Raw genomic sequence first — 19,512 nt, 5'->3', positions numbered from 1 at the left:
AAACATGCAATAATAATCACTTTAAAATTAGAGCAGATCCTATTGGAAAATTTTTAATTTGCTGAAATATGTACTCATATTTTTTGTTCTTTTAAAAACTTCTGCCCCTTTTTTCGTACCGCAAACAGAAAATAAGTTTCAAATTGAGGCCAACACGATGTTTGGTCCTCAACAGTCAAAGCACTTTGAGAAATATTGCGTCCCTCAAAGAGAAAGCCCTCACCTTTTATAGTTCTACCATTTGGCCCCCAACGAGCGGGCTTTTCTCGCACAGAAAAACTGCTCGGAAAATTCGTTGGTTCGTTTGTATTTGCTCGTCTGTTGCGTCGGTTGTGGGCTTGTGTCGCACGGAAAACTGCGCGTAAGCTCGAGCATTTGTTTTCGCCTCGTACTAGATGCTGGCTGCACCAACAGCAGCAGCGTCAGCAGCAGCGCCAGGAGAAATTAAGCAAGTGTAGGCCCACGCGCCACGGCCACGGCAAAAAGCGTAACTAATCAAGCCCGGACGCTCATTTGAGCCATCAATGGCATCCAATTTTTGGCCATTTTGCGGCATAAACGGAAACGGAAATGTGCGTTGGTTGTTTGGAAGCGTCACAGGAATGGCATGTTGCGTTAAGGGTGCTTGAGCTTCACGGGTGAGTGGGGTGCTTTGCAAAGAAGAGAAGACCTTCTGAGGGTCTGGAAATTATAAAACTTAACGCAGCGCGTGTCCAACTTACTTGACTTTCCACTTCTCTGTGGGAAGACAACCAAGGGGCATGGCACGTCAGGCACAGAAAGAAGACAGTCTGTAAAACCATCTGTGGGTACATAAGTACATAAGTATATACACTCTTCTGTGCGTGGGTGTGTGTGTGTGTGAGAGTCGTATTGTATACGCTTGTTTTTTCCGCTTAGCTTCTGTGGCTCCTTGGGCCGATTTATTTATCTGGGTGCCCACACAGGGTACTCCTGGCACGTATTGAGCGATATGTACATATAGTTAGCCAGGGAGCTCGAAAAGCTTCAGTTACATTATTGACACATGCACAAACACACAGTTAGTTATGTACGAGAGAGCGGCATGAGTGGCATGGCACACGGCTGCCACCACATGTCGCACAACTTCGGTCGTTTGTTTGCTCCCCGCACAGGAGCCACTGACATAAAAATAGAAATATCCGTAGCCTGGAAGCCATAAATATGCTACGCCGCTAGCGCGTAAATTTAATTGAAAATACGTCAATGCTTCTCCGTTCGACCAACGATAACAACAACAGCTGAGGCCCCGAACTGCAGCCAAAGTTATCTGACATGAATAAATGACCAAAGGCTCTTGGGTCCCCCACAACAAGTTCAAGGTGGTTCCAAATATGCTTCACATTAAGCCAGTCCCAGCCCCCAACATTCACAGGGGGATTACATAAAGCACCACATCAGAATTGCCAATCTATGGAACTTTCCTGTCAGTGGTAGTCAATTTAAAATAAATTCCTTTTTATTGAATTGCCCGACCGGCAATGGATGGGATCGGATTGGATTGGATGGGTAGTTATGCATATTTGAGTTTAATGCCATTCCGTTTTGCTGGGTCATGAAAAAACAATTTGTTCGGATTACACTGCACAATCTTTGGCATCGCTGGGCACAATTGTCGGAGATTAAGTCTAGGAGGAGGGCGCTGTAAAATTCGATTTAATGGTTGAGATGCAGTCATTGGCATTGCATGGCCAATACAATAAACTGTCGTTTAGCTATAATTCAATTAGTTTCTGCCGACAGCAGTAATTGCGTGGTCTGTTAGCAAACGACCAAAGGCAGCCACACAATCAATACGTTTCACACAAAAAGAAAATGTCTGAGACAGGGCTGGCTAATTGGGCAATGTGCTGTCAAAGCCATTAGTTTATAAATAATAGAATATGGAGCAGACACAAACGATGGCATCAATTAGCATACGTCCTCGGCAAGCAACGAAGCAAGCCAAGGCAATGGCTTGCAGGCTTCCCAGGCAAAGCTGTGGAAAAAGAGCGGCTTTTGGCTTTGGTGTCGTGGCCGCTTCAAAGTTAATCATACGCACCGCTGAACCGTGGCAAATTGTGTTGCATGCTGTAAATGCATGTGCCAATAGCAGGCTCACACAGCTCTCAGATACACGAAGGGAAAGGGAAAACACAGAGAGATCTAATACCAAGAGCGAATACCCTCCCAGCAAAGCGACAATTTGTTGTCGTCGTGGCGCTTGTTCTCGGAAAGTCAAGCATTGTCTTGGCTCGACCGTGAAATGTGTTGTAATGGGCTTAGGCTTATATTCAATTTGTGCGAGTAGCACAAAGTCCCTCCAGAGTGAAACACATGTAAACACACGAGGCACGCTGTGATGAAAGGTGTTTACATGAACGAATTCCGTGATTCGGCCTTGGCAGAGACAACAAAAAATTTGATTTTCGGAATGGGAAATAGAAAATGAAAGCTGAGATAGATTCGATTTTTTATCAAGTACAAAATGGGAATATTCGTAAGGATAAATATGAGGACAGTTTCGCCTATGCAGAAAGACATTCAGGATCAAATAACCTCATGGGTTATGCGCGCTACAACCAAGATCTGTCTACCCATTGGATACCCAAAAGCAAGATTCCAATATTTACCATGCTCTTTGCCATTTCCCGAGCACGTTTATCGATCAGCAAACCCATTAATCGCTAATGACTTTGATGATTTCATGTTTATCAGCGTACAGAGGCTTAGAAACATCAAAGAGGTCTCATTCTTCACTCGTAGTTCATAATGGACGGGCCAAATGCTCACCTTTCCCACGCTGACGATACTGGCAAAAGAACGTGGGCGAAAAATGCAAAGCACGCGAAAATGCGTTTAGATGTGAGAAAAACTTGGGGCTAAAACTATTCGTCGGGCAGGCTGGTGGCTAGAAGCGATGTGATGGGAACTTTGTATGCAAATTCTTAGCGCAGCTCCGTCTTCCCAGTGAACCCACCTACCAGCCAACCAACCATTCGGCTGGCCTGCTCCGAGTTGTGGTGAGTGTGAGTGACAGCCTGGCAGACACCTTGTCAATGTCTTGCGGCTACGAATAACCTCAACCCCAACCCCGAGTGTAGCACAGGCTGGAGAGGACCCCGGACCCCGGACCCCGGACACTGGAGACGACACACAGTGGCAGGGAATGCAAAGTAGCAAACACAACAAAAGCCAGAACAGTGGCAACAGCCAAGCCAAGTGGCAACAGCGCCAGACTTCTGTGTACAGCTGACTGACTACACATCTATATTAACGGGCACTCTCTATGTGGGTTTGTGTGCTCTGTGTGTGGGGCATGGGGGGCATATGGAATGAGGCATGAGGCACACAACTTTCACACGATTCCAGCCTTTTGTTTTTTTCTTGGGCCTTGACTTCGCCGCGGGTGTCGCTTTAATGAATGTGCAACACTGATGCATTTCTTTGGCAAACAACGAGGCAGAGCGAAACACAAAAGCAAAAACTGTGTGGCATACCTTTCGGGGCGACCAGAGCTCCGTGGAGGCCAGATGTGATGGAATTTCCTAGCAAATGGAGGAATTTCGTATGCCATTCAGTCAGACACAAGCAAATACAGGTTTCATTATTTTGCCACTTGAAATTCCTTTAAAATTCCAACGAAAAAGAACACGCCACGCGGAGCACAAAAAGAGCTACCGATGTTTTTAATACCCTTGCAAATGTCGGATGGTTTCTATTGCAGTTTTAGGACAGAGTTTTGTTTAGGATTAAAATGTTTATGGGATATGAGGATCCGAAACAATTTTAGCCTCTTCAAGCAGCGACAACTGTAATGCATTTCCGTACTAGCATCAACGTGCTTTAAACCTAACATTTGTTTTGTTTCTTCTTTATATGTACATACAGTGACCTATCATAGCAGAAACAAGTTCCTGCTTTAATAGTTTGGATATTCTTAAATATTTTTGGTTGATTTATTCAACAAAAATCAGAGAGAATTTATCTACAGTATTATCTTATTCTTAATATAAATAAATGTATACAAAAAGCCCAAAAGTGTCACTCTGATTTACATAAATTGTTTAGCATTAGCTGCAAATAGCTTCCAATTCAGCATTTATGCACTTTGTATGCCTTAAAATGGCACAAGTAATGTGCCGTAAATAAATTTCCATTGAAACTTTATGCAGGTCCGAAATGGCGGCTGGACAGATAACTTTTGAGTGCTGCCTCTGAAGAAACAATTAAATCACTTGAAAATCGATTGCAGGTGGCATTCAAGACTGGCCACACCTGCAGCGGGGGCAATCTGCCATCCGTGGCACACTTTTGTGGGTCAGATATGGACGAGAGAGAGAGAGAGAGAGAGAGGCTGCATTGTGGATAAGCCTGGGGATTTAGTTAATTATGTATGCAGGCTGAAAATGTTGCACAAACAATGGCCAAAGAGAGCCAGAAAGAGAAGAGACGGTGGCGCGGGAAGCGGGTGTAGATAAAGGCTTAAGAAGTTAAGCCAAACAGCTCGAGTATGTGCCACATAAACCATTGAAGCACCTACTCACACACACACACCCAGAACCCTCGGGCAGACACCCAGGGAGAAGGAAGAGGACCATGACGCCTCGTTCCCCTACATTGTGCCAACGATTTGTTGGCTCAATGCACACAAATACAGACACCGCTTAGGGTGTGGCTGGGCGAGGGCCAGGAGCGGAGATTGCCACCATGCTTAGGTGCTTCGGTGCTTAGGTGGCTGCGGTAGCTGAAGGATCCTAGCGGAAAATTGAATTAAGTTTTCATTACGCAAATAACTAGCAGAGCAGAGCAGTTGCCATAACCTGAACGTTCTGCATTATTTATTGCACTTTGCAGAGACGACCCCAAATAAACAATCATCACATAAATATATAATCAACAAGCGTCCACGTTCACGTCCAAGGGAAGCAGTTGAAGTGGAAGTGGAAGTGGAAGTGGAAGGAGCAGCAGCCACAGAGGGGGCAGAAGCAGAAGCAGACACAGACTCGGGCACCAGCTGGCATAACAGCAGACAGCACAGGCAGGGAGGAGCAGGACAAAAAGAAGACTCCTTGGCTGGCAGCCAAGAGCAGCAGGCAGCAGGCAGCAGGCAGCGCACCATGTAAACCTCTCTGGGGGCCAGAGGGAGACAGTCGATGTGAAGCGATGTGAAAGCTAAACATTTTGCAATATTTAAGAACATCCCCGACGAACCGACAAAACCTGTTGCTTATCCCGAGCCTCATTCCGACTCCGACAGCCGACACATCGCAGACACCCAACACCAGAGGACCGCCAGCAGCACCTGAAACAGAAGAGCTGTCGAGATGGCCATCCACGTGCTGGACTATGATCACTTTGCCATCAGCGCCATTGTTGTGGGCAGCCTGCAGCTGTTCTTCTTTCTCATCAACTCGATGCTGCACATGGACAAGCTGACGGACTTTGCGGGCGGCGTCAACTTCATTATCATCTCGCTGCTGACCTTCTTTCTCGGCCAAATTGATCGGCCTTCAAAGGTAAGTGTGAAAACTTTTGCGGTTCACTTTTGCAAGCAAAAATGCTAGCTGCATTTTAAACGTGACCATAAACATGTCGCCTGCAGTTCACTCCCTTTCGGTGGAGAGGTAGGTTGCTGCCCAAAAGTGGTTTGGCTTTGGCTTGGGTGGCGCTTGCCTTGCCTTGCCCTGCCGGTTGTTTCACGCGCTGACATTGAAAACTGAATTTCGCATACGCACGCAGACACCAACTCAAACAACTGCACACACACACACACACAGATACTAGCATCCCTGCACATACATCCACATGTATATATTGCTTTGCCTGGTGTCTGCCTCACAAAACAAAAGGTTACGCCCAGCAAGGCCCACGCTTTTGCTGTTGTTTCTCGTTGTTGTTGCTGTTGTTGCAGCTTGTGGCATGACCTTGGCATCGTGAGGGTCCTCCATCTGTCTGTCTCTCTATCTCTTTCACTCTCTCTGTCTGTCTGAATGTCTGTCTGTGGGCCTAAGCAGCTAACTACCGAACGCTTTGTTTTTGGGCGAAAGATGTGAGCGATGTGACAGGCAACAGCTTGAAAGCAATTTACGTTAAATTGCACAAATTTCATTAAATTGCAAGCACCACATAAACAAAGCAAGAATGTAATATAAATTTCAGAGAATTTACTATAAGCTCCAAAGGGTGTAGCCCCCCTAGGGTAGATCAAACCATCAGACCATTCAGTTTTAGTTATTGAATGAACAATTTTATGTGAATTTTGAAGCTTTCTATTGAAGGTTGAACTTATATTGTGAAATATTTCCTTTGGGAAATGCACATCCCCAATCAACTCGAGACAGGCGTATCTCAATGTTCGACCTTCCGTGACTCCCACTTGCTTACGCACTACTATAAATGCCAGCTGCATAATACTTCCACCGTAAATCAAGAAAAATAAGATGTGCTCAGGCACTGTCCCTCCGTTTGGCTTCAGCCTGAACAAGCAATTAGTCAGTCAAGCGCATAAAGAGATAAGCATCCACATAAGTGAATAAACATATTTACAAAGCAAAAACTTACCTTTTTAAGCCGCACCAATTTCCTATGTTGTGGTTCATTTCGCCAGCATAAACTGCAATGAGTGCAATAAAGGGAATTAATTCAAGCAAACCCTTTTTAATGGAAACATTTCTAAATGGACGGCGTAATTTGTTCAAAAAGAAGCATCAGGTATCAGTTTTCTTTGTTGTTTTCACCCACAAACACTATCGAATTACCGAATAAACTTGAGAGCGTTGTCAATTTCAATTTGGTATGAAACCGCAGCCACAGAGTAGAGCAGATTTTGCATCCAGCAATGGGGAATGCATTACGAAAACTGAAATATAAATCCAGCTACAGGCAACCAACCAACCACATCCCACCCAAATTTTGCATCCCCGATTGATTCTGGTAATGGATTGGATCACGGACAAACAGAAAAGCTTTCCCTTTACCAGACATGAATTTTGCATTTGTTTGTAATTAAAATTTGGGTTCCCTTTTGGTCCGAATATCGATCGCAAATTAATCATGGCCAACATCTAAAATTCTGGCAATGAAAATTGTTTTTAAAGCAGACATCACTTCTGGCTGTGGCTGTGGCTCTGTCTCCACCCACCCGTGAAGAGAAAGAGCTGAGCGCTTGCTCGACGTCAGGCGGAAGCGGAAGTGGAAGTGCTGCCTTTGCTGGTGGCGTTGTTGCCTGTTTTGTCGCTGTTCCCACAGCTGCAGCCGTTGTGCATCTATGTGGCTGTGTGCAGCTGGGTGTGAGGGTCATAAAAATGCTTTATTGCGCTTGTATGCAGTGCAGAACGATGCCCCTGTCCGTGCCTCTCGATGGCTTATCGCTGGGGGATGGGGAGTCGTTTAATAAATCGTGCGATAAAACGGCTTAAGCCTTGCCTGAAAGGCAGCTCAATCAAACTGCAAATGGACAATCGAGTGAGCGAACTGTCTTCGCAAATGACAAACCCATTAAACTATCAACTTGTGGCAGTCACAAGCAATCCTTGCCCCTGTCCATGGGCCTTCCGCTCGTTCATGTACGTGACCTCAGTCAGGGTGGAGGGCGTGTGTTAGTGCCTTGGCTGCGGTTATGGCCATGTGGGCGGCAACGGCTGCACTTTCACTGTCATTGGCACAGCAATTTAACAATTTTTTCTTGTAATGCATTTTTCATGAGGCGTTTGACGGCCCCGACCCGAACCCCCGGACCTCCAGTGCTGTGCGAGGTTCCTGCTCATTCCCGCTGTGCGAGTATGTGTGTATTTGTGTGGCTGTTGCCATCAATGCCGTTTATAAATATCCAAAGTGCACGCTGGCAGTCGACTCATTCATTATTGAACCACAAAACCATAGCCATGCCCGAAGCAAAGCCCCAAAACCAATCCATCCTAGAGAGCACTTTTGGCCGCCACCGGAGCATACAGCTCCACGCCTCCACTGGCGCGTGCTCTCCCCATTTATGCAAAATTCGCATGTGGTTTTTTAAAATAACACAACGCGCACTTCCGCCCAACAGCACAGAAAACAACACTCGTCTCTGGCACACGAAAACAAAACCAAAAAACCAAATAAAATTCGTGCAAATTGCTCGTTGGGCAATGAATGCCATGAGAGTGCAGGGTATGGTATGGCTTGCTTTATACCCTGCAGAAGGAGGTAGAAATATGAAATAGGGATCAAACATTAAAACTAAATATTCAATTCTGCAACCCATTTTGGAACTACAAAAATTCCTCTAATAGTTTTAAACTTGCAAAAGCTACAGAACATTTTTCCCAAAATAGTTACGAGTTTATCAAAAGCAGCCTTGAACTGGACTCTTTGCCAGCGACTACTCCATCAGCTTTAGAGCGGGGATGAGCCTTCATTCCCGACCAAGATATATGTACATATTTCAATTTTGGTGTTGAATTACCTTTACCATTCAGCCTTCAACTCTAAATTTACCTCCCCACGATACTCACACAGATACAAGTATACATCTCTGTCGTTCCGTAGACGGTAGGTAACCACAAATTTACGGCATTGCGGGTCTGCCCATCGATTCACACGCAGGGGTTTAATTTTAAGTGCCTCCCCCTGGGTCGCCAGCCAGATTTGATCCACCGTTTCCCTTTCTCTGTCGCTTCCCTTTCCGCAGGCCTACGACAGCCGCCAGCTGATGGTCACGCTCTTTGTGTGCCTGTGGGGCGCTCGGCTATCCGGATATTTGCTGTATCGCATCATCAAGTTGGGCCGAGACAAGCAGTTCGAGGATACCCGACGCAACGTCATACGCTATGCGGTCTTCTGGACCTTTCAGGTGAGTCCCAATGCACCATCTCCAAGGTAAGGTTGTTCTTGCACTTGGCAGGTTGCAGGTTGCAGGTTGCAAGAGCGGGGAGTTCAACGTTTGTTGCGTCAGCCACTTTTCAATGTTGCTTTCAATGACAGAACCTTCAACTTGAAATCCCCTACACCCGCTTCGTTTCTCTGCCCGAAAATCAATCAAACTGTCACTAATTGACGTGTTGCCGTGACGCAAAGCTTTTTGAATATTTCATATTTCAGCAGTTGTCGACGGTCCACTACCACATTTCAGATGCGTGGAGCACAAGGGGGAAGTGACTCATGCACCCAACACCCCCACATAGATCCAGTTGCAGCAAGCAACAATTAAAATGCCATGCAGCGTGGGGGGGCATGGAAATGACATGCACATGTGGGCGATGCCTGCTAAACGTTGAGGGTGTCGGGTGTGGGTCGAAGGATCTCTGTGCATGTGTGTGTGTGTGACAACTGTCGACTGTCCTTCATTGTGTGTCTGTCTGTCCTGTCTGTCCTGTTCTGTGGCCGCTGGCGGTGGCGTGCTGCATGTGGCATGTCCCGCAATCGTTTTGTCTAAATTTATTTCCATTCCACCAGAAATCACTTGTTGCTGAAAATCACTTAAGAGTAGAAGCGCTTTTATGGGATGTTTACTGAGAAAATTGCTGATTGCTGATCGATAATCAGAATCAGAGATATAACTTTATCTATTCCTCTTCGAATAATCAAATTTCTAGGCCGTTTGGGTGTACATCGTGTCACTGCCTGTGATCATCATCAACTCGCCGCGCCACTCGCAGCCGCATGCACCCAAGACCATGACCACTTTGGACTCCACTGGCACGGGCATGTTCATTGTGGGACTGCTGGCCGAGACCTATGCGGATCTGCAAAAGTTCTCCTTCCGCCAGGATCCCGCCAATCAGGGAAAGTTCTGTAACGATGGTGAGTTGGGAGACAAATTTACAACCAATTGGCGTTCAAATATTATTAAATAATTTATCGACAGGGTTGTGGAGCGTTTCACGTCATCCGAATTACTTTGGGGAGGTCATCATTTGGTGGGGCATCTTTGCCATCTCCCTGAACGTGATCAGCGGCCACGAGTGGGTGGCCATTGCCTCGCCCATCTTCACCACGCTGATCATACTCTTCCTGTCCGGCATTCCGCTGCGCGAACGCAGCGCCGATGAGAAGTACAAGGAGTAAGTGGCGTGTGGGTTTAATTAACTGATTCATCTTCTAATGGGTCCCCCACTGATGTTTGCAGCCAGCTGGAGTATCGCAAGTACAAGGCCTCCACCTCGCCACTGATCCCCGTGCCACCTGCTGTCTATGTGGAGGTGCCCAGTGCTTTGAAGTTCATCCTCTGCTGCGAGTTCCCCATCTACGACTCGATGAGCATCCAGAAGGACCTCAGCCCCTACTCGCTGTCCATCGCCCGCTCCCACTCGCACATATAGCAGTCAGTGGCCCACTCCAGCAGCACGCAGGCTGGGGTGGGTCAGGTGCACACCCATTCGGTGGCCCATTCGCTCCACAGGGGCCACTGCTACGGGGCCAATGGGGGGGATGCCGAGAGCCACCACAATTGCGGTGGCAGCTGCCGCAATGTGCACGTCAAGTCCAATCCGTACCAGTGCGAGGCGGGCTACGGCCACTATCCGGTGAAGCACACCGATGACGAGGACACGGACGATGGCATCATCTATATGGCTGGACACGGACCTGGGCCGTGCTGCTCCAAGGCAAAGACGCACTGCTTCAACGAGCAGGACCATCAGAATTCGAATCAGCACCACAAAAAGCCAACGAAATGCCGCTACCTGGCCGAGGAGGAACTGGCCTCCGACTACGATGAGGATGTGCCAGCCATCGATCTGAGCAAGGCCACCAGCGTGGAGAGTTTCGGCACTCGGGTGCAAACGGAGCGCTCTGTGAATGCCGATGGCCTGCCCGTGACCGTGACCACGATATTGTGATTGCCACTATAAGATTATCATTTGTCCCAGAGATCCCAATTTTTTGATTGTATATTGTAAATAGACGGAGCTTTGCCATTGTGCACATTGTTGCCATTGTTGACTCCGTGAAAGTGATTTTGAAAAACGAATTGCGCCATGCAAAAGGGTGCCAAAGTGCCGCAGATTGTAAAGGCAACGATGGTAGAGGATAATACAAGGATACCTTCAACCACACAGCTGTCTAGCACTCTCTAGTCTCTATGCTGTAGTTGCTCAAATAACTAATGTGCCTCTTATTGTGAGTAAATCCCTAGATTGTTGCACTCTTTCAAAGTTTATGCTACTACTCCCACTTACTACTAGTCTTTGTTGAATTCTTGATAGATACGTTCCTAGACACCCTTTCCAAACTGTGTATAACACACACACACAGATCTCCTGCTAGCTGCATATTTTCTTATCAAACCGCAACTCTCGCCCCACCAAAATAAAGTGAAACTCGAAACCAACCAACCAACAACAAAAACTGAAACATATCCCGGTATATGATGAAAAGCAGAAATTACACGCTAGAAAGGGTTCTTAAGCCATTGTTATTTTATATACAAGGACTATCTATATTAGCCATTAAAGATTTAAAGGTATATGGATGTTATCACTATGTGTCTGTGTCTCGCTAGCGTCTCAAATTTTAAGCAGTATTACAAACCAAACAAACCAAACAAAAAACGAATGAAATTGTACCTAATCGATTATGCTGAGTATGGTTAAAACAAATAAACAAAATGCAAGGAAAACTTGTACATTTTCAGATGCTTTTGTTCATGGGGGACACCTCTATTCTTTTTACACATTTAAACTCTTCTAACACACATTTCAGTCATTGCAATCTAGTCTCCTTTTGGTAGAAACCATCAGGAAAGGCCATGGAAAAGCGTACTGCCCCTTGTGTCACTATCTTCTCAACGATTTGCTCAACACAAAATTATTCAGTTCACGTTAGTAAATAGTCCAGTCAACATCTAAAAACGAAAATCAAAATTTTGTGTTCCAGCAAAACAAATTTTAAGTTTTAATAATTTTTCTTTTTTTTGCAAAAAAGTTTTTGTTTTTGATGATCGACGGATACGCGAAATTTTACTGGTTTTAATTGAAAGTGCAATGAGTGGAATGTCTTCTCGAAGGCTCGGTCGGCTTTTCGGTTTGTCGCGGAATTTACTAGCCCGTGTCGCCCGGAAACCGACCATCCGTTGTTCGTATGACAATGCGGTACTGAGGCGCTCCTATGCCTCGCAGGCCATCAACCAGATGCTGCAGCTGCAGCAGATGGACATCTGTGCGGATCAGCCATCGCGCGGTCTGGTGATCGGTGTCTTCGCAGACGAGGAGGACCGGAACGATGCCGGTATACTGACCCCAGCCGGCTGGCGTTACAACGTGACAAAGACAAACGGGCGGCTCATCCAGGTGCTGCGTATGTCCGGACCGATGCCCAAGCGGGGCGAGGCCCGTCTGCTGTTCGCCATCGAGCCGGTGCGAACTCCCTACTACTCTGTGGTGGCCGTGGTCGGTCTGGGCAAGGAGTGCCTGGGCTACAATCCGTATGAAGTGCTGGACGAGCAAAAAGAGGCGATCCGCCGATCCGTGGCAGCCGCTTGCCGGGTTCTAGCTGAGCTAGACACCGACAGAATCGAAGTTGAGAACTGTGGACATGCAGAGTCCGCTGCCGAGGGAGCAGCATTGGGCGTCTGGGCCTATCAGGAGCTGCGGGATCCTAAATTCCGCCTCTCCGTGCCGTCCATTGACTTGTTTGCCACCAAGGATGATATTTGCGACATCGAGGGATGGCGCATTGGACTGCAGAAGGCGGCAGCACAGAATCTGACCAGACAGCTGCAGGAGATGCCCTCTAACCTCCTCACGCCCACTGCCTTTGCGCAAAATGTCGTGGAGGTTCTGTGCAAGTCGGGAGTCAATGTGGAGGTCAAGGTCGAGGGCTGGGCCGAAAGCCAGTCCATGCACGCTTTCCTGGCAGTGGGAAAGGCGTCTTGCGAGCCGCCAATCTTCTTGGAGCTCAGCTACTATGGCACCTGTGCGGAGGAGCGTCCCATTGTGCTGGTCGGACAAGGCGTGACCTACGATGCCGGTGGTCTCTGCCTCAAGAAACGCAACGAATTGTTCAACATGCGTGGGGACATGACCGGAGCAGCTGTCGTTGTGGCCGCCTGTCGAGCCGTGGCAAGTCTGCGTTTGCCCGTAAGTGGAAAGGTTTTTGCCTCCCGCCCATTTGTGGTTAGTTCTGATTATTCTTGTTTAGGTCAATGTCCGTGGCCTGATCCCACTCTGTGAGAACGTGATTGGATGCAACTCGTTCCGACCTGGCGACATGGTCAAGTCCATGAACGGCAAGACTATTGAGATCCAGTGCACAGACCACGAGGATGTTCTTGTCCTAGCTGACGCCTTGCTTTATGCCCAAAACTTCTGCCCCAAGTGCATCATTGACGTCGGCACCTGTTCGGGCTACATGCGTCAGTCTCTGGACGAAGCGGCCGCTGGGGTCTTCACCAACTCGGAGATCCTCTGGCAGCAGATCAAGCATGCCAGCATGCACACCGGAGATCGTGTGTGGCGCTTCCCCCTGTGGAACTACTACAGCAAGGCCGTGCGTGCCGGAGCCCGCAGCGATGTCCAGAACTACGGCATTGGCCGTGGCGGACGTCCCTGCAAGGCCGCTGCCTTCCTCCGTGAGTTCGTGCCCTGCGGCCAGTGGATGCATATTGTGAGTATAAGATAAGGTTCTGTGTGGATTGTTTAATGGCGTTTCTCGTTTCAGGATGCCACCAACGTGATGGTCACCAACGGCATTGATTTCGAGTACCTTCGCCGTGGCATGGCAGGCCGCCCGACCCGCACCCTGGTCGAGTTTATTGCCCAGACCATCTGCAAGGACACCGCCCCTAAGCTGGGCAAGTAGGAGAGAATATCAGACAGAAAGCCAGTACCAGTAGTCGAGTCAGTTCGCTGCAATCATCACTCAATATTTTTGGCCCCTAGATGTTACTTAACATTGTTTTGAAATTGTTGGTATTTTCAGGAAATTGTTTTTTTTATAATAATTAGTAATTTTAGAATAATTAAAACAGTCAAACTTCACAGTATAAAGTGGAATGCATTTTCGAACCTTTTGATTAAAGCAACTATTTGATATCACAAACTTGTACAATTCTCATAAAGATTGTCCAAAAAGAATAAAGGAAAGTTCAATAAGGAACTGAAAGTTTGAGGCAAATGCTGCTGGCGGTGCCAAAAAATGTATTCTGCTCATTATTTAGTTGTCTGTCGGTTGATCCCCTGCCTATTTGATTGTTGATGTACTCCCCCTTTTGTTGGCCAAGTCCGTCTCGAGCGACTCACTCAGGGAGGGGAGGGTCATAAGATATTGGCGGAAAGATGCTGGGTTGGCTCTTAGTTGAGTGGTAGAAAATATTTGGCAAAGAGTGCAAATGCCAAATTTAGAAGGAAGAGAAAACAACGAATAATATCTTCATTTGTCGGAGATACTCGTAGGTATGTACAAATGTATGAATGAACACATATTTGTACATAAAATGTAGATACCGATTTGTGTTGAACATCCAAAATAGACCAACCCAAGCAGCCCTTTCGGAGCTGTCACTTTCACATGGAGTAGATCCTAGTCTCATTGTCGCATTCTCCGGGTGGAGATTGAAACCGAAGCACATATCCAAAATTCTATGCTGAAAAATAGTTTTGAAGCTGCCGAACAAATCAAGCCGTCTTTGAAGCATCTTTCGTATATTTTTTGAACCCATCGTTAAAGGATGCTTCACTTTGCGCGACGGCTGGTCCCACAGGCCTTCCGCCTGCGACGCATCTCCTGCCTGGGACCCCGTCCCCTGGGCACCTCGCGCCGCTACGCCACACAGGCCATCAACCAGATGTTGCAGCTCCAGCAGATGGAGATGTGCGCGGATCCGCCATCTCGCGGATTGGTGATCGGTGTTTTCGCCGACGAAAGCGATCCCAACGATGCCGGCATCCTGACACCCGCCGGCTGGCGTTACAATGTGCAGAAGACCAACGGCCGATTGCTGGAGGTCCTGCGAATGTCTGGACCAATGCCCAAGCGGGGCGAGGCTCGCCTTTTCTTCGCCATCGAGCCGGAGCGTATCCCCTATTACTCTGCGGTGGCTGTGATCGGCCTGGGCAAGGAGTGCCTGGGCTACAATCCATATGAAGTTCTGGACGAGCAAAAGGAAGCGATCCGCCGATCCGTTGCAGCCGCTTGCCGGATTCTAGCCGAGCTAGACACTGACAGAGTCGAAGTTGAGAACTGTGGACACGCAGAGTCTGCTGCCGAGGGAGCCGCATTGGGCATCTGGCTCTATCAGGAGCTACGCAGCCCACAGGGCAGGATTCCAGTTCCATCGCTGGATTTGTACACAACAAAGGACGAAGTCTGCGACATCGAGGGATGGCGCATTGGACTGCAGAAGGCGGCAGCACAGAATCTGACCAGACAGCTGCAGGAGATGCCCTCCAATCTCCTCACTCCAACTGCCTTTGCCCAAAATGTTGTGGAGGTTCTGTGCAAGTCGGGAGTCAATGTGGAGGTCAAAGTTGAGGGCTGGGCTGAGAGCCAGTCCATGCACGCCTTTCTGGCAGTGGGAAGAGCCTCGTGCGAGCCGCCAATCTTCTTGGAGCTCAGTTATTACGGAACCTGTGCAGAGGAGCGTCCAATTGTGCTGGTCGGCCAAGGCGTGACCTACGATGCCGGCGGATTGTGTCTCAAAAAGAAAAACGAGCTCTTTCATATGCGTGGAGACATGACGGGAGCCGCCGTTGTGGTGGCCACTTGCCGCGCTGTTGCTGGTCTGCGCCTACCGGTAAGTATTTAGGAGGAGCTCTTAGAATGATATTAATAAATGTTTTTACTCAGGTCAACATTCGCGGGCTGATTCCTCTTTGCGAAAATGTTGTTGGCTGCAATTCGGTACGACCGGGGGACATGGTCAAGTCAATGAACGGTAAGACCATGGAGATCGAGTGCACCGATCACGAGGATGTTCTTGTCTTGGCGGATGCCCTCCTCTACGGGCAGAATTTCTGTCCCAAATGCATCATTGACGTCGGCACCTGTTCGGGCTACATGCGTCAGGCTCTGGACGAGTCGGCAGCTGGGGTCTTCACCAACTCGGAGATCCTGTGGCAGCAGATCAAGCATGCCAGCATGCACACCGGAGATCGTGTGTGGCGTTTCCCTTTGTGGAAGTATTACAGCAAGGCGGTACGCTCCGGGGGACGTAGTGATGTACAGAACTACGGCATTGGCCGTGGTGGACGTCCCTGCAAGGCCGCTGCCTTCCTCCGTGAGTTTGTGCCCTGTGGCCAGTGGATGCATATTGTGAGTATTGTGGTGGGCGAGTGGGAGTACAGATCTAATGGGTTTCTCTTCCACAAAGGATGCCACAAATGTGATGATGACGAAGGGCGATGAATACGAGTATTTGCGCAAGGGCATGGCCGGGCGCCCTACACGCACTCTGGTGGAGTTTATTGCTCAGACAATTTGCAGGGATACTGCCCCACGACTGGGCAAGTAATCTCTAATCTATACATATATTTTGTTACTGTTTTAACGATGCTACACACACGCACACACAACTGACTAGACACTTGAGCACTGACCATCCTATATGACACTTGTTGTTGCAGTTGCACTTCGAGACATTCATACATAGCGGGGATTATCCGTTTATTATGAAATTATACGTATACAAAAAACACAACTATCGGTGTTTGATCATTGGTTGGAAACTTGGGGTTTCCTTCCCCCGGTGGGGAAGTATTGGAGATAACTGGTAGAAGGTTGATTGCTTGGTCAGACTGTACCCAGGGGTTTCAGTTCATTGTAATATATGTGGCTTCAGTGTCGAGTGAGTGCTACGCCAGGGAGACGGCGTGGGTAATCACAACGTTTATATCAATGGGTGGATAATTCTGCAGCAGCTTCACATTCGAGGCAAAATCGTTCTCCAAAATCGCCTCCCTTTGGATTCTAAAAAACACAAAAATGTACAGTCAATAATTGAGTTAAACATCCGTGCCTGCACTTACAGTATCATGGAACAGCAGATTTTGATGAGAAAATCGAAGCGTTGCTCGTCGGAGAATACTGAATCCCAAATACGCAGCACATCGGGCAGTGGAAACTCCTGCGAGAGGAGGAGCGTGAGCCACCTGAAGCTGTAGTACTGCGGATGCAGCTCTTGGCTCTTCAGGTGCTCGTAGATATCAATATCTTTAGTCTTCAGCATGTTCGATAGCCGGGCCATCATGTACTTGATGCCACCCTCCGCATCGTCCAGAGTCTTTATGAAGAAGTCGCGTATCTCGCTCATCAGAGCCGTGAAGCAGAAGAAACAGTCGGCCTCCGCATGGGCGCGATACGAGAGATCCGGATCCGAGGCCATCACATAGTAAATCGGTCCCACAATCTCATTCATGCCCTGTACATATCCCTGGCCGGGATTCAGCTTGGCGTAGATGAACAGAATGCGCTGCACAACCTCCCAGTGCGCCTCCTGGCCCTCCTCCATGGCGGCGTAGGTCTCCACCGAACGTTTTGTGATTAAATTGATCTGATTGGAGAGTCAAAGAGGCTCATTAAACAGCGTGTCGCTTGAGTGGGTGTCACTTACTTGCTGCTAAAGTCCACAATGGCAGGCATGATGGAACACACTGTGAGCACTTCTTATTCTCTAGCCCTGACAAAATCCCGACCAAAACTCACCTTGGTCATGCCCAGGCCCTTGCGCTCGACATTCGCCGAGCTGAGCACTGTGGGCACTACCCGTTCGTGAAGCCGCCGCCCGTGCTCTCCTCTGCTGTGCACCACAATATCGCAGGGATACTCTGTGGGCTGCTGAAAGAACGAGATGTCGGGGCACAGGCGCCTCACATCCTTGTCGATTTGCAGCAGAAATTCGTTGTCGTTGAAGAACGTGTTCCAGGCACTCTCCGGACCCTCGCTGAGCGGATGATCTTGCAGGCCTACGCCCCTTGTTTCCACAGCGACCTCCGCGTCACCGTCACCGTCACCATCTCCCGCTCCATTGCAGCTGTGTCCGGGAGGTAGTACGAGTTCCTCTATGAACTGTTTGTACAGGGCTCGCTTCTGGGCCAGTGTTGTCGTCCAACTGCTGCGCGTGGGTCCCAGGTATCCCAAAAGCAGCTTCCAGCCGAGTGCACGGAAACTTTGTACATCGGGCACACCTGTGGATTGGATTCGTTGCCATCAATTGTTGTGTCCATTGGAAATATGACTATCCCACCATTAAACGTCAGTCTTCGCAGCTCCTTTAGGTCAATCACATCCTGGGCCAGAGCATCATCAAACTCTTTCACACTGAAACATGCGGGCGGGGCCAATCTTTTGTTTATAATACAACAAAACACATCACTCATTTGGGTCGTACATACCGCGCCTTGAAAATAGACATGATCTGGCTATATGCGGGCGGGGCTGATCTGTGGCTGTGTCTGCTCCATGCAGTCACAATTTCGTTGCAATGATGTGGACTTCTTTTGTTGTTATAAAAACAGCTGGTTAATTCTTTTGTTATTGCTTTTCTTTTTTTTTTTGGTGTTCCGAGTTTCCTGCGGCACTATCGATAAAGTATATTTTAAAAATATACCTTCTCATTTTAAAAATATACCGTAGTCTTAAATCATATTCCTCGATTTTGATGTTCTATTTGATTTTACTAGCTTGCAAAGACTTTTAACACTGAAAAACTAGTTAAATCCGTTTGAAGAATCAAATTCACGTATTTTAAATACTAATTGTTATTGGTTTGTACACCTTATGACCTAATATTTTACAAATTCAAACATTCAAATCACCCCTTCTGGAAGCAAGGAAGCTTTGTATACAGTATGTAAGTGTATGTAACATGTAGAGACACATGTATGTTAGCTGACATCATACAAATTTTTGAAAAACTGCGCGCGCAACTAAAGAGATAAGAAATTCTATTATTTTTTTCATAAGTAAATATTATAATGAGCTTTTAGTGGTTAGGGGTGCAGTTATTCTATCTTTACAACATAATTGGGGCTAAACTCCGATATATCCGCCCGTTATTGGAGTATTGTTCTTGTGTGTAGAGTCCTCCATACAAGGAGCAACAAATTCTTGTTGAATCCGTTCAAAAACAATGTTTAATATTTGTCTTGAGACACCTGAACTGGGACTCTGACAGACTCTTACCCCCATACCGATCTTGGCTAAAACTAGTGGACCTCTTTACACCATCGCTTTTGGGACAACTAGATTGTACAGTTCCCTCCAGACCAGGGCTTCGCGTGGCTTTATCTATTATCAATGTGCATAGGACAAGGCTATGCCGCGGGCTTCCGCTCCCGTACACGTTTTGCGTGCTTCTTCGCACAAAACATTGTATTGCAATGATTATAAATTATAAATTATAATTATTTAAACCTTATTTTAGCAAATTTGTAAATTTTATCCTTCTATCCGCTCCTGTACTGACATTTAATTTATATTTATTACTCTACTTATTCCATGATAAGCAGGTAATTCCTAATTGAAAATAAATAATTTATATATATGTACTACATATATATTTTCCGTATTACAATATTAATATATTTTATTTGTTTG

At 47.3% G+C, this 19,512-nt stretch overlaps 4 protein-coding genes across 6 annotated transcripts; 3 read left to right on the top strand and 1 right to left on the bottom strand.

Moving 5' to 3' along the window:
• The first annotated feature begins 295 nt into the window (after positions 1–295).
• Positions 296–11,511, top strand: LOC117579985. Its single transcript, XM_034266164.1, is given in 6 exon segments — positions 296–638; positions 4,858–5,519; positions 8,672–8,833; positions 9,576–9,783; positions 9,848–10,043; positions 10,109–11,511. Coding segments are annotated over 5 exon segments (1,470 nt in total). The 5' UTR covers positions 296–638; positions 4,858–5,327; the 3' UTR covers positions 10,821–11,511.
• Positions 11,512–11,768: 257 nt separating this feature from the next.
• Positions 11,769–13,967, top strand: LOC117579983 (cytosol aminopeptidase-like). Its single transcript, XM_034266162.1, has 3 exons — positions 11,769–13,058; positions 13,120–13,584; positions 13,639–13,967. Exons 1-3 carry the CDS (start codon positions 11,964–11,966, stop codon positions 13,777–13,779), a joined length of 1,701 nt encoding a protein of 566 aa, XP_034122053.1. The 5' UTR covers positions 11,769–11,963; the 3' UTR covers positions 13,780–13,967.
• A 546-nt stretch (positions 13,968–14,513) lies between these two features.
• Positions 14,514–16,429, top strand: LOC117579984 (cytosol aminopeptidase). The gene is made up of 3 exons (XM_034266163.1): positions 14,514–15,712; positions 15,766–16,230; positions 16,289–16,429. The coding sequence occupies exons 1-3, from the start codon at positions 14,648–14,650 to the stop codon at positions 16,427–16,429; spliced, it is 1,671 nt and encodes a 556-aa protein (XP_034122054.1). The 5' UTR covers positions 14,514–14,647.
• A 112-nt stretch (positions 16,430–16,541) lies between these two features.
• On the bottom strand, positions 16,542–18,456 carry LOC117579988 (TBC1 domain family member 13). Of its 3 annotated transcripts, XM_034266182.1 has the most exons (7): positions 18,391–18,441; positions 18,309–18,341; positions 18,161–18,234; positions 17,620–18,101; positions 17,528–17,533; positions 16,944–17,467; positions 16,542–16,884 (listed from the first exon to the last, which is right to left on the bottom strand). In XM_034266182.1, the coding sequence occupies exons 2-7, from the start codon at positions 18,326–18,328 to the stop codon at positions 16,770–16,772; spliced, it is 1,221 nt and encodes a 406-aa protein (XP_034122073.1). In that variant the 5' UTR covers positions 18,329–18,341; positions 18,391–18,441; the 3' UTR covers positions 16,542–16,769. The 3 variants fall into 3 exon arrangements, with proteins under 3 accessions (XP_034122073.1, XP_034122071.1, XP_034122074.1); XM_034266180.1 differs by having other exon boundaries at positions 18,309–18,456; XM_034266183.1 differs by lacking the exon at positions 17,528–17,533 and having other exon boundaries at positions 18,309–18,455.
• Between the last annotated feature and the right edge of the window lie 1,056 nt (positions 18,457–19,512).

The sequence above is a fragment of the Drosophila guanche genome, unplaced genomic scaffold (assembly GCF_900245975.1).
Source record: "Drosophila guanche unplaced genomic scaffold, DGUA_6, whole genome shotgun sequence".
Lineage (NCBI taxonomy): Eukaryota > Metazoa > Arthropoda > Insecta > Diptera > Drosophilidae > Drosophila > Drosophila guanche.
The sequence above is the reverse complement of the archived record's forward strand: the minus strand, read 5'-3'. Positions and strand labels throughout refer to the sequence as shown.